Below are 15,002 nucleotides of genomic sequence, written 5' to 3' on the forward strand. Positions count from 1 at the left end.
TGTGTGTGTGTGTGTGTGTGTGTGTGTGTGTGTGTGTGTGTGTGTGTGTGTGTGTGTGTGTGTGTGTATGTATGTGTGTGTGTGTTATTACTCATATGGTGGAAACAAATGTATTTCCACAGTCTCTGATTGTTTCACTATTGGTGCATGATGGATGTTATGCTAGGAATTCTCTGAAGTAATGAACATAATACTTAGTGCTTTCTGTTGTGCACCAGTTTGAGCTTAAGACCTTGAGGTCATTTTGAAGATTTTAGGACATTTTGGCAGCTTCTTGCTGTCAGACAAACCTTAAAACAACTGTTGGAGAATTCAGAATTGCTTTGGTGGTGAACTTAGGTAGAAGTAGGTCAGCATTAGGATATGAAATTTAGTTTTGATGGTTAAGATGAGAAAGGAAGTGGGATGCCAATAACTTACACGATACACAAATATGACCCATATTCACATGCTACAAACATGTGGATATGGGTCATAATTTCAAAATAAGGAACAGGGATTGAATGTGGACTATTAGTGGGTATTGAGGGCATAAGCTGAAGTCTGACAGGCAAAAAAAAATGAGAACAGTGTTTGATGCTGACCTTTGTACGTGTTTTGGAGTTTGCACGTGTTTTGGATTTTGCATGTGTTTTGGATTTGTACGTGTTTTGGATTTTGCATGTGTTTTGGATTTGTACGTGTTTTGGATTTGTACGTGTTTTGGAGTTTGCATGTGTTTTGGAGTTTGTACGTGCTTTGTCTCTAGGGGCCACCGTAGTGGAGGTGTGATGGTGTGGCGGTGTTTTGTTGGTGACATTGTTGGGGATTTATTCAAAATTGAAGGCACACTTATCCAGCATGGCTACCACAGCATCCTGCAGCGACATGCCATCCCATCTGGTTTGCATTTAGTTGGACCATCATTTATTTTTCAACAGGACAATGACTTCAAACAACCTCCAGCCTGTGTAAGGGCTATTTGACCAAGAAGGAGAGTGATGGAGTGCCAAATGGCCTGTCCTCCACAGTCACCTGACCTAAACACAATCGAGATGTTGAATAAGATGGACCGTAGAATGAAGGCAAAAGGGCCAACAAGTGCTCAGCATCTCTGGGAACTCCTCCAAGACTGTTGGAAAACCATTTCATGAAGCTCATCAAGAGAATGCAAAGAGTAATCAAAGCAAAGGGTGGCTATTTTGAAAAATCCCCCCAAAATAAACATGTTTTGAGTTATTTCACACTTTTTTGTTCACTACATAATTCCATATGTGTTCATTCACAGTTTTGATTCCTTCAGTGCGAATCAAGCACCAAATGTGAAAATCAGTAAAAACATATATTACCCACAGTTTTTTATTGATCGTCTTCAATGTTCACAACAATATACTAGGCCTTGGGGGACATGAGTAGCTAGGTTGGCTAAGCATTTACCTTGATTGTTAGCACCCAAGATCAAAGTTCACCTTGAAAAAAAAATTCAAGAAACCATGTCAAGCAATGTATCATATGAAAAGGCATTGAGAGAACTGTACAGCACAATTTTTATATTTTCAGCCCTTGCACTTCAGGGGGAATTGTGCTCTCTTGGCGTCAACCACCTTTTCTCGTGTCTCCCTTCGGAACTTGCGGACTTGTAGTCCATATGTGGCATAGATGTACACTCATAGGCGCAACCCACATACTCAACTCTTCTGCTCAACTCACAAATGCATGGCTTTCCAACCGTACAAGATTTATTTCCAAGAAGCATTGTTACAACAAAGACATAATAGATCAAACACCAAGCATCCTGTCCTAAGGAAGGCACATATTCTTTTGCATCTTTGCTAAGCTTCAGTGCTTCATTTTCATAAAGACAAATACAAAGGCTACTTGCTAACAAACAAAACACTAATACGTGAAGTATGAAGTAGGATTAACAACTGCCTATTTGTAATAAAATAGCTTCCCATCAGGTAAGAAGAGAGTTGTTTCTAAACATATAGCAGGGAGTTGATCATCTGGGTGGACAGCAACTGCCATGTCATGATATTAGGTGTTGTCAACACATACACATTAGTAATGCTAAAGCATCAATGTAATTTAAATATTTCTGAGAATTATGGAGAGTTAAATTATATGTAAAGTGTCACTTGACCTGGAAAAAATCTGTATATGAATCGTCTCAGGATTGCTGGATTTTCTGCTGGACTCAGTTTTGGATTCTTAGTTATTACATTTGAGTCTTTGTGTTGGTGCCTGTTCTAGTTTCTAAGGTAGTGTATTTTTGTTGTTGTTGTTGTTGTTGTTGTTGTTGTTGTTGTTGTTAGTTCTACTTACTGTCTCTGTCCTCCTGCTTATTCTTTGATTGTTCTCATCTGTGTCTCGTTGTAATTCTCTAATCAGTCTATGTGTTCTTCTGTATCAGGTTGTCCGTAATATTAATCCTATTTGAACATTTCAAGAGTGAAAAAGCCAAAGATTTTTATACAAAAGAAAGAAATCTTTAACTGTCAAAGTTTAAAACCTCTTTTTCATCATTACTAGGTGTGGCTGGTAATTGTATCCATGTAATGGGGCTGCTCAGGTAGGTGATTTATCAGAGGGAGCAGGGTAGATATGCAGACGTGGGCAGTTATAGACAGGCATGTGTCCATGCCACTAGCTTAAACATGTTACTGCCAATTCTTGCTATGGTTATGGTTCCTAACTATACTGTACAAGTATAGTTAGGACATAAGAGTAATTATGTAAGTAATGAAACGATTCCCAAAATAGTTTCAAATTTGTTGTCTGCCAGAACAACAAACAATTCTGTTCTTAAAGTTTAGTATTTGTCATTTAAACATTTTTGACTTATTCAATAAAATAGCTTCAATTCATTTAAAACCGAAAAATAAGTGTCTTTGAAATACATTTAAAAAAATAAGTGGATGCTACCAAAGTGACTCATCTGTCCGCGTTTTTATTTGCTTTAAGCCCTTAAGTCCTTAAAACTTCTGCCTGTAAATCTATCCACAAAACCTAACAACAAAAACAACTTAAAAACAAAAAATCTGTATTACTTCCATATTGATTTGATTAAGCACAAGACGCCAGTTATGCTTTGAAAGGGGAAAAAAGTCCCTCAAAATGTTAGAACGCAGTATTGTCACCTTCTTTGATGACTGGTTGATTTATTTCATTTTGTTGTCGCATACATTTGTTTTGGCACATTTGTTAAATCCTCTGGCTGTGCATTCAAAGACTTGTGATTGTAACATTAAAGTAAGTAAGGCAGGAAATGCTTCAGTTTCATGGGTTTTAAAAAGTTTGAGACTGAGTGGACTACCACTGAATTAAAAATTCTTTAACCACTTCAGTAGGCTAACAAATGCAAACTGATTTTTTCTAATTTACATCCTAGAGAAAATATGGTCCTTACAGTGATTTTATTGCTAGTTTCAGGTAAGTGTCATAAGTGATGAAATCCATTCATGAATCCATTTTCTTAACTGCTTATGATGAAACGTTCATGCTGAAGTTAAACAGTGTTATGATGATGCAGTCCTCCTTTGTTTGATGTTTGGTTGGTGCACCTGTACAGGCTATGTTACTCTGTGTTCTCCCACTCATCGGGAGTTCTACCTGATAAACGGGGCTAAAATCTGGGCTGATGCCCAGAGTTACTGCAGGAGCAATTATTCCGACCTCGCCACGATTGGCAGCCAGGATGACATGCAGAGGCTGGTGAACATGGTATCAGCCAGTGGTGTGACAGCAGAGATGTGGATCGGTCTAACACGAACAGGCCCACCAGCCTGGCTGTGGTCTGTGGGAGAAACTCAGATCAGTGATGGAGTAGTTGAATACACTAACTGGGGCAGTTTACCAAGTTCCACTGACAACTGTGGAGGGATGAGGGATGATGGGAAATGGTTCAGCGCACCCTGTACAACAACGCTTCCTTATGTATGCCAAGGTCAGTGCATTCATGGGAAAGATCATTCAAAATACACACAGCTCCTCTTTCACATAAATGTGATTGCGAATAAAATAAACTATGTTACTATGTAATTATTCATGTTCATAGATCAAAGGTCAGAAGTCAGCATGTTGTCATAAAATCATCATAAAATGTCAAAGTTTTAGCCCTTGCCCTTCGAGGAGAGTTGTGCTCTCTGAGTGATTTTGTTTAGATTTTAATCTTTCTTGTTGTAAATGTTCACAGATATTGGTTCCAGTGGGTTGTATGTTGTTTTTCAAGGGACGAGCTGGCTATATGCCCAGCAGAACTGTCGCATGAACAACAAAGACTTGGCCAGTGCGAGGAGCCAGGTGGAAAATCTGGCATTACAGCAAATAATCAATAGCGCTGCGTTGTCCTCAGTCTGGATCGGTTTGTTCAGAGATGATTGGAAATGGTCCGACCAGAGCGACAGCTCCTTCAGATACTGGGCCAGTGGTCAACCAAATTATGATGGACTCTGTACATTGTACAATCCATTTCTCAAAAGATTCATGGACAGAGGCTGTACTTACTCTCTACCCTTCATCTGCTATGAGGGTAAGAATATAATTCCACAGTGTATCATGTACCTTTTTGACTTCTCATTGTTTATTTTTATAGAGAACAAATGTATCTGTTCTCTTTAGTTACTGCCATTCTTAACATGGCAGCTTATTTAACAAATTAAATGCATGTGAATTTTATGTTCTGCCAATCAAGAAACAAAACACACCAGAACTGTTAAGGTGGAATTTAAGTCATCTTTGAACTTAAATGACTTCAGTGTGAGTGATGCCATTCTGCAGCAGGTCAGTTCTCTACTCTAAAATGTTCCATTAATGTGTCTTTTTAAAAGCTCTGATATAAGTCAAGAAGCCACTTTTACTGGATTCAGGCACTTATAATCGTAACACACTGTAACTAGCTCATGTGAATGCCTCCGTAGATCCAATCAAAGTACCAGAATGCCAGGGTTCGGTGGAGAGTCCAGCCTGATGGGAAAATTTTCCATAAGGAAGAGGAGAAGGAAATCAAGGATGCCTGTTAGAATACGACATGAAGTTTTCCTGGAGTGAAAAATTACTCACGATTTTGCATGTAGAGAATAAACAAAACTAGCCTAGCGTTAAATGAATAGAGATAAAGAGAGACTTTGCTTTACTGTTTGTTTTTAAAGTCTGCTCACATCATATTTGGAATGCTTTCATTTGGAGGGTTTTTTTAAGCATGTGGCAAATATAATATGCATATGTGATATATTAAATACTCATTAAAAGTCAGTTAAAAGTCTGTTGATTTATTACTCTGTAACCTGTAAGGGTAGACATGAACTTTCACTATTTTTTCCACATGCTGTCTTTTGTCTGAAAACATTATAATAAAGAAACATAGTGAATTACTTTGTTTGTCTTTGGGATTTGTATAAAATATTTGCATATGCCATATAGATGTCGGCACTGACAGCACGCTAGACAATGTTTATTCAAAATTTCATCAAGATTGGTCCGGGATCAAATAGGGAACATAAATACATAAGCTACGATCATTATACTATGATGATTAAAAATATTTTTTTTCCCTTCATAATATTGCATCAGCTATAACAAAATAATAAGAGAAGCTGCTCTGGAGTAAAAACAAAAGAAAGCAGTAAGACGTGGAGAAAAAAAGTGTTACTATTATCACACATTAATATCTAATCCCAGCACTGCCTAGCACTGGATCATTTCACATAATTTTCATAAATACAGCAATCTGAATACTGCTTTGGCCACTTTTCTTTATATAAGAAAATATGTGTAACTCAAGATAAAATAGTGAAAATGGTGACAGTGTTATAAGAGAGGATCTATAAGAAATATTTGAGGGAGTCTGACTGAAGAAACTAAAACATCAGCGTCTCTGGAGGAAACCAGAAAGAAACACCTCTCATTTCATATCATGAAACTTTTTTAATCCCAAAGAAATGCGTTTTCATGGTCGTCAGCTGCTCCCACATAGAATAAAAGAAAACTGTCACGCTGTTAAAAATTTAATAAGTAAATAAAATAACAATTTTTAAAAAAAATAAATAAATAAGCAATAACAATCAAGAATACTCTCATTACAGTCAGTCCCATTTTAAGGTTTATGATGACAGTGAGTGACCTCACTGCTGAAATAAGAGACAGAAAGACAAGTGGCAGGAACACAGACAGATAGAGGAGAGGTAATAAAACAAGATCATTTCAACCCCCAATGGAAATACAGTGTGTTGGTTACATCAAGTTTTTGGCACCTGTGATAGCATCTATCAATTTAGATCTTTACAACATCCTGCTCAGCTCCTCACAGCTAAATTTGTTTATAAAAATGCAAATATGTATTCCATAGGCCATCAGTAAAAACACCAACACACTATGAAATGGACAAAAAAATAGACTTTCAGAAAAGCAGCAACCTGCAGAAGCGCACTGTATCTTTTGCTATGAAAGATGTGGCCATCAGGTAAGAAAAAACAATTGCAATGTGATCTGGGTGCAGCTTGGTGTTAGCTCACACTAATAAATTGTCAAAAGACATTCAGAACGTGTAAATTTAGACTTCAGAATTAAATCTGCCAAGGCCTTCATGGTCAATATAATGATTTATTGGTTGGAAATTAACAAAAAGCCTTATAATTTACAAACAATAATTCTTACAAGTGTGGTGTGTGTTCTAATATTATTTCCCATTTGACCTCTCATTTAAAGTCAATAGATTCTGAAGATCACAGTGATAATAATGCTACATAGAGGTATTTAAGACTGTGTTTCTTGCAGTTATTATTGGATTGACAACATTCTAAATATCACTTTTTTGGACCTCTGACCTCTTCAGATAGTGCTTCGAATAATCAGTGTCAGTGTTTAAGTAGACAGCACAAAATTTTAAAAAGCAACGTTGATCTCAAACATTATTTCATTGTCGTAGTTTCAAAAAGTTGTGTCACTCAAGTTCAAGTTCAGCAAATATTTTCAAATTCATCTTTATTGTTACCCAACAGCATGAAAGCCAGCAGTGATATGTTGTTTTCTAGGACTTGGACATGTAATCGAATTTTTCTGTGTAAAAATTATTCACAGACGTTGGCTCCGTTGGGTTGTATGTTGTTTTTCAAGAGAAAAGCTGGACTGACGCCCAACAAGATTGTCGAGTGATGAATAAAGACTTGGCCAGTGCAAGGGGAGACACTGAAACTCTGGCATTGCAGCAAATAATCAGTGACAATAACAATGGCTCGCTGTCCTCAGTCTGGATCGGTTTGTTCAGAGATGAGTGGAAATGGTCAGACCAGAGCAACAGCTCCTTCAGATACTGGGCCACTGATCAACCAAATAATGATGGAGTCTGTTCATTGTGCAGTCCTCCTCTCAAAGCACTTTGGGACAGAGGTTGTACTTACCTTAAACCATTTGTCTGTTACAATGGTAAGCATATTGAGGGTACATTTCTATTCTTTGCAAAGAGCTATTGATAAATACATCATTTCTTTGTTAGTTACTGCGTGTTCGTTATTTTAAAATGATGTCCTAAAGATGATGTAGTGGCAATTCCTTTACTTTTGTATGATCAAACGTCCCACAACTTAAAGTCCACAAGCCACTGCTGCACTGAGGTAATATTTCGTACGCAGGCAAAAGAAGTCCATTGTCCAAACCTTTTAGTTGAGAGTTTTGGTTTTGGTTTATTTATCCATTTGGCAAGCAATAACAAGATCCTTCCTACTGCTTCTCCTGCTCTGGTAAAAAAACCATAGGCCCACCCCAATGCATGCTGGTCCTATACCAGTCTCTTTATTTATAGAAACAAAATGGCCCTACAGCTCTTACTGACTAATTTAACAAAATAACAACAAACAAAACAAATCATTTAAAACAAAATATTAACCGACAAATAAACCCCAAAATATAAGTAAACTAACAACAAACTTTAACTAATTTCAAAAATAAGAACAAAAACAAAAATAAAGAACAAATAGCTCCAACACTCCGGCCCCTAATTGTGCATACAATCACAATTACTTTAAAGTCCCAAAAGGAGGAGCTATTCCCTTAAACAAATCCTTAATTTTCATTGAGGATTTTCTTCACGATGAGGCTTCCAGTAGCAAAATAAGTTTTGTCACTGGCCTTTCCAAAACACTGGTCCTTGTTTGTAGTCTCACAGAACGCACCAAGCCTTTTGCATCCTGGTTTACATTTAAGACTTTCGCCATCATCCATGATCCTCTTGGAGCTGTAGCGTCTGCAATTAAAACAACATCTCCAGGTATAAGACATCTTTTAGTCCTCATCCATTTTTGTCTTTCTTGCATCAAAGGTAGGTACTCAGAAAGCCATCTCTTCCAGAACAACTCTGCCATGTACTGTACCTGTTTCCACCTTTTCCTGACATGCAAATCACTTGGATGAAACAGTCCTGGTGGAAAAACTGGTTTATTTTTCAGCAACAACAAGTGATTGGGTGTCAGTGCTTCAAGATCATTTGAGTCATCTGAAACTTTAGTAATGGGTCTGTCGTTCATTATAGCTTCAACCTCACAGAAGACTGTGTGGAGTCCTTCATCATCCAGAACTTGCTCCTTAAGAACTGAGGCTAAAATATTCTTTATTGAACGAATGAGACGCTCCCACACACCACCTTGGTGAGAGGCTGCTGGAATGTTGAAGTTCCATTTCATGCCATCCTGAACAAAAGCCTTTTGAATTTTGGCATGGTCCAGCTCAGTCAAACTTTCTTTCAACTCTCGATTCGCCCCAACAAAATTTGTAGCATTATCAGATCTGATGGTCGTAACTGGGCCTCGTCTACAGATGAACCTCCTCACAGCATTTATACAAGAGTCTGTATCAAGTGTACATGCAATCTCCAGATGTACTGCACAACTGGTGAAACGGGTAAAAAGAACTCCATACCTTTTAAGGAGACTTCGTCCTCTTTTAACACTTATAGGTCCAAAATAGTCCACTCCAACATTTGTGAATGGAGCTATGTCTGGCAGGACTCTCTCTTCAGGCAGATCCGCCATCTTTTGTTCAACAAACTTTCCTCTGTTGCGTCTACACGTGACACAACGAGAGATGATTTTCCTGGCAGCAGAATTTGCATTTAGTATCCAGTAATTTTGTCTTAGTTTTGACAGCATGTGTGCTCTTCCTGCATGTCCCAACCTTTGATGGATATGGCGTAAAATCAGTGTTGACACATGCATATCTTTTGTCAAAATTACAGGATGCTTTAATTCCATAGGCATGGCTGCTTTATTCAATCGGCCACCCACTCTGAGGATTCCTGCATCCAACACTGGATCAAGTTTGTAGAGCCAATTTCCCTTAGAGACTCCTTTGAGGCCATTGCGGATTAAAGCCATTTCAGTCGTAAATTTCTGTTGTTGTGCATATTGAAGAATAGCTTGTTCTGCCTTTGCCAAGTCTTCTGGAGTGAGATTTCCTTTCTTCAAAGTGGTCTTAAATCTTTCCATTCTTATCTCCACTTCTTTCTGACCTTCCGGATCATTCTTATTCAAACCTGCAGCAAGCAACTCTTTCCTCTTCTGTGCCAACAACACCAAGACCTCTTTCATCTTTAAAAGCCAGGCTACAGAGATTTTAAGTTTTGCCCAAGACGAGAAGTAGAGGATAAAATAGCTGGTAGGATTTTGTAATTCTCTCACAATGGCATTCATTGTCAGGTCCCTTTTGACCTCTGGGTCATCTGCAGAAATTACACTGTACTCCACATCCAGTTTAGGCCATTCCTTTTCTGACTCATAGAGAAATTCTGGCCCTTTTATCCATCTCCTACATTTGAGGAGATCCCCAGCTCTCATACCTCTGGATGCGTCATCTGCAGGATTCTCCTTAGAAGAAACGTATCTCCACTGATTCACATCTGTTGCTTCCCGAATAACAGCAATTCTGTTTGCAACAAAAGTATTGAATCTTCTGGTTTCATTGGAGATGTATTTCAGTACTGTTGTGCTATCAGTCCAAAAAACTGATTTTTCCAACCTGACTTGCAGCTCCTTTTGCAGAAGCCTGTCCACCCGAACTGCAAGAACTGCAGCCGTCAATTCCAACCTGGGAATTGTAGTTTGCTTGAGAGGAGCAACTCTAGCCTTTCCCAGGATAAAAGCAACATGCGTGACGTTATTCTTTTCCAACTTTAAATATGACACCGTTCCATACCCATCTTGACTTGCATCAGAAAAATGATGAAGTTGTGCCCTATCTGGTCTTCCAAAGCAATTTGGTTTAATGCAACGTTCCACTTTAAACTTTGAAATCAGCTGGAGATCCTCCAGCCAATCACGCCACCGCTGGGAAAGAGAGTGGGGAATAACTTCATCCCACTTCAAATTTTGTCGGCAAAGCTCTTGTAGCAACAGTTTAGCTGGCATACTGAAGGGAGACAAGATTCCCAAAGGATCATACAGTGAGCTGACCACAGACAAAATTCCCCTTCTGGTTGTTGGACGGTCCTGCAGGGAGGTTCTGAACTGGAACTTGTCTGTTGCTATGCACCACTGTAAACCCAGTGCTCTCTCAACTGGAAGTTGATCTGTGTCCAAATCCAGATCCTTAATTTCCTTTGCTCTTCTTTCCTCTGGGATTGACATGAGCACTGTGCGACTGTTGCTGATCCATTTTGAAAGCTTAAATCCTCCTTTAGCGCAGATATCTGTCAGCCTCTTCACCATGTGCACTGCCTCCTCTTCTGAAGCAACAGATTTCAAACAATCATCCACATAAAAGTTTCTTTTGACTGTATCAACCACTTCAGCTGGAAACTGTTGTGCATTATCATCTGCAGTTCTCTGTAGAGCATAATTTGCACAACTTGGCGAAGATACAGCTCCAAACAAATGCACTTTCATCCTGCATTCCTGTGCAGACCTTGAAGTGTTGCCATGTTGCCACCACAGGAAACGGAGAAAGTTGACATGTTTTTCTGAGACGTGAACTTGGTGAAACATGGAATCAATGTCCGCCATTAATGCAACAGGCTCTTGTCTAAATCTGATCAGAACCCCAACCAGCGAGTTTGTGAGATCAGGTCCCTGTAGAAGCTGACTGTTCAATGATGCTCCTTTATAAGTTGTTCCACAGTCAAACACAACTCTTAATTTGCCCTTTGTGGGATGATACACTCCATGATGAGGGATGTACCACACCTTTCCATCATCTTTGTGCAACTCATCTACAGGCACAAACTCGGCATATCCTCGTTCAAGCATGTTGTTTACACATTTAGTGTATTCATCCTTATAATGAGTATCCTTTTCAAATCTCCGTCTGAGACTCTGGAGACGCTGCTCCGCGACACAGAGGTTATTTGGCAAACTGGAACCTTCTCTCCTGAAAGGCAAATCAATGTGATAATGATTTCCAATAAGCTTTATTGAACTACTAACAATATCCATGAAACACAGATCCTCTCTAGACATTTCAGTCTGCTCCTCTGATGATCTTTCATTAAAATCATGATTGTACTGTTTAATCAACATGTCTTCAAGACGCTCAACAGAAATCCTATTGGCTGTTACAGCAGTGCAGTTGGTTTTATTTCCACTGTTACTTCCAGTGCGCAGGGGACCATTTATGACCCAGCCAACTTTTGTTTTTACAGCATAAGGTCCACCTCCCACACTGTTTATCACCTTCCATGGCTCCAAAACATTGGAAGCATCAGTGCCTATCAGTAGCTCCACATCTGCATTAACGTTGTACAGTTTAACAGGTTTAAGATGAGGCCACTGATCGATGTCGCTTTGCTGGGGAATATTAACTGTAGAAACTGGCATAGTCTTTTGAGTCAAAACATCTGGCAATGGCATGAAATCATTTGCTTCCAAACCAGACACTTCCAAACCAGACAGAACTTGTGTACTAACAATCCTATCTTGACTCATTGTTCTCAAAAAGATATTGGTCTTTTTACCTTTTACATTCAGCCTTTTTGCCAAAGTTTCTGTACAGAATGTACCTGAACTTCCAGGATCCAAAAACGCATAGGTTTGCACAATTTTATTACTCTTTTGGCTCTTAACTTGAACTGGAACTATAGAAAAAATTGCATCAACTTCATGACCAGCCCCAATATACCCACATGTCTGAGTGGTTGCAGTTGAAAAGTTGACATTAGAGTTTGTCCTCTGTTGAGTTTGTTCCGAAGACGCACCTGGATCCTTTCGCTCTATATGAAGAACCCCTGGGTGCCTTTGGTGACACACGTTGCAATCCAAACGACTCCTACAGTCTTTGCTTGTGTGACCAACTTTTAAACAACCAAAACAAATTCCCCTTTCCTTGATAAAAGTCAACTTATCCTGATGCGTTTTAGCTTTAAACTGCTTACAATTCTCTAGTAAATGGTTGCTGTGTGAACAAAACAAACAACTATGCAGAACGGCGGAAGTTGTTCTGCTTCCAGTTGATTGAGCTTTGATTCCTGGCACTGTACTGACATTAGTGGCAAAACTACTTCCTTTTCTCCTTTGCTTGGTAGAACTTGAAGCTTTAAAGCTGCTTCCAGATTGTGAGTCTTGTATGTTGCCAAACACTGGATCTGATGCTACTTTTACCTGTTTTATTATAAAGGCAACCAGATCAGTGAACACTGCTCTGTAACCATTTTGTTCCTGCAGTTCATAGGCAACGACTCTCCATTTTTCCCTCAATTTGTATGGAAGTTTCATAACAACCATTCTCATATTTGAGGGCAAATCCAACTCCTTCATATAAACAACTTGCTGTGTTAGATTCGAACATCCTTTAAGAAAAAGAGAGAATGACTGTAGACCTTTCACATCCTCACTTTTAATAGGTACCCAACTCACAATCCTCTCCATATATGCAGAGGCAATTTTATTTTCGTTCCCAAAATGTTCTTCAAGAAGATCTTTGGCTGTGGAATAGCCCTGCTCAGGTGGTAAGTGCTGACAACTATGCACCAAATCCCTAGGCTGCCCCCTAGTGAACTGCTCTAAAAAATGCAAACAGTCGCTCCAGTTATCAGTTTTAGCTTCCACTCCATTTTCAAAGGCATTCATAAATGATCTGTACTGTAAAGGGTCTCCATCAAACACAGGGATGTTTCTGGCGGGGAGGACAGAAGATAAGTTTTGTTTTACAAGCAAAGTAGTGATGTCATTTTGTTTTTGCATAATATTTACAATCTCCTTCGTGCAATTCCCAGTCAAAGTAGGAGACTGAGGCTGTGTTTGCTGCGTCACTTGAGCTGAATCATCAACCTGATGTTGGGTTTGACTTTGTCTAGGTACGATTACTTGTGATTCAGATGCAGAATTTATACCAGAGTAATCTCTTGATGTTGGAACAAATGTATCGGCACAAGGATTTAAACTAGGCACTTCTTGTACGTGCCCTCTTTCAAAATAAGAGTTAATTCCATCAGAATGCTCAGAGCTACAAACTGAATTTATTTTTAAGACACGAAGCTTTGCATTAGTGGCTGCCAGCTCTGTTTCCAAGGATAATGTCTCCTTTTCTTTTCTCAGTTTCTCCTTTTCTTTTCTCAGTTTCTCCTCTTGCGCTTCGATAGAATGTTTTTTCTTTAATGCAGCGAGTCGCTCCATGAGCGCTGCCTTGTCAGCCGCAGCTTTAATGCATGCGGAAGATGTTGATGAAATTCGACTTTGCTGTGACAAGGTTTTTGAAGGTGGTTTTACACTTGAGATATTAGAGACACTGTCTTCAGGTTTTATTTCATCCAAACTTTCAACAGCTTTATCATTGCGAACAGTATTGTTTTGTTCAGTATACGGCTCGCCCGCCTCCTGCAACCAAACCTTTACTTTGTCCATAAAAACAGAGAATGCTGTCACCTTCGACTGAAAATGTGCAACTTGCCTTTTCACTTCATCTTCTGGCAGTGGCAAACTTAAAAAGGATTCTTGCAAAGCGTTTGCATCTTGATAGCATTTAATAAACTTCCCAAATTCAGAAGACACTTCCTTAACGTTTTCATGTGAGGTCATTAAAGCGGAAATTTTCCCCATGTACTTAGATGCTTGCTTACACATTGAACTGCGCTTTTCTTGGCATGTCTTTATATACAAATCCAAACCTTTTGGCGTAAATTTAACGCTTCTTTTCTCTGCTTGCATCTCAGTGTCATCCTCTCGTTTACTCTTAATATCCGACATTTTTATTGTCCTCTTGGATTATTTCAAACTTTATAAAGATGCACAGCACACTGAGAGTCCATAGCCTAAAGTACAAACATGACATCCATTTACCTGCCTTTTGCAGCGGACAAACATTTCCACAGAGGGCGTTGGCATGTTTCAATTAGCGATCCAATTATGCACCAATTTAGTACGTCAAAACTCAGTTCATCAGTCTTTGTAGTGAAATCATGTCTTTAAACTCCAATAGCTTCACCGTTTTCCTTTACGGCTTAAACAATATTATCACTCACCAGCTTTGATGAACGAGTGACATGTTGATCCAGGCCTCAACATCAAATCCGTCTGGATTACTCACCAGACGATCCAATACCTTTTATTCGAGTTCGACGGTGATCCTTGAAATCCTTATATCCATTAATGAAGAATTATTCCTTTGTCCACGGGAAGGTTTTTTACTTTGTGTAGTGGCAATTCCTTTACTTTTGTATGATCAAACGTCCCACAACTTAGTCCACAAGCCACTGCTGCACTGAGGTAATATTTCGTACGCAGGCAAAAGAAGTCCATTGTCCAAACCTTTTAGTTGAGAGTTTTGGTTTATTTATCCATTTGGCAAGCAATAACAAGATCCTTCCTACTGCTTCTCCTGCTCTGGTAAAAAACCATAGGCCCACCCCAATGCATGCTGGTCCTATACCAGTCTCTTTATTTATAGAAACAAAATGGCCCTACAGCTCTTACTGACTAATTTAACAAAATAACAACAAACAAAACAAATCATTTAAAACAAAATATTAACCGACAAATAAACCCCAAAATATAAGTAAACTAACAACAAACTTTAACTAATTTCAAAAATAAGAACAAAAACAAAAA

The 15,002-nt window shown here is 38.8% G+C and overlaps 1 protein-coding gene across 1 annotated transcript; it reads left to right on the forward strand.

Annotated features, from left to right (window-relative positions):
* The first annotated feature begins 3,377 nt into the window (after positions 1-3,377).
* Positions 3,378-5,275, forward strand: LOC147323206 (C-type mannose receptor 2-like). Its single transcript, XM_086304877.1, has 5 exons — positions 3,378-3,411; positions 3,551-3,925; positions 4,175-4,510; positions 4,673-4,761; positions 4,899-5,275. The coding sequence occupies exons 1-5, from the start codon at positions 3,378-3,380 to the stop codon at positions 4,998-5,000; spliced, it is 936 nt and encodes a 311-aa protein (XP_086161003.1). The 3' UTR covers positions 5,001-5,275.
* The last annotated feature ends 9,727 nt before the right edge of the window (positions 5,276-15,002 follow it).

This window comes from Aulonocara sp. 'chitande type north' Nkhata Bay, linkage group LG8 (genome assembly GCF_057382095.1).
Source record: "Aulonocara sp. 'chitande type north' Nkhata Bay isolate Kocher_YH1m ecotype deep benthic linkage group LG8, A_spYH_male_GT1.1, whole genome shotgun sequence".
NCBI classification, from domain to species: domain Eukaryota; kingdom Metazoa; phylum Chordata; class Actinopteri; order Cichliformes; family Cichlidae; genus Aulonocara; species Aulonocara sp. 'chitande type north' Nkhata Bay.

Excerpts from the sequence above, each read along its gene's own strand:
- LOC147323206 (XM_086304877.1), top strand. The coding sequence starts at position 3,378 with ATGGTCCTTACAGTGATTTTATTGCTAGTTTCAG. Across the intron at positions 3,412-3,550 it reads GATTTTATTGCTAGTTTCAG|GCTATGTTACTCTGTGTTCT; the intron begins GTAAGTGTCATA and ends GCACCTGTACAG. Across the intron at positions 3,926-4,174 it reads GCTTCCTTATGTATGCCAAG|ATATTGGTTCCAGTGGGTTG; the intron begins GTCAGTGCATTC and ends AAATGTTCACAG.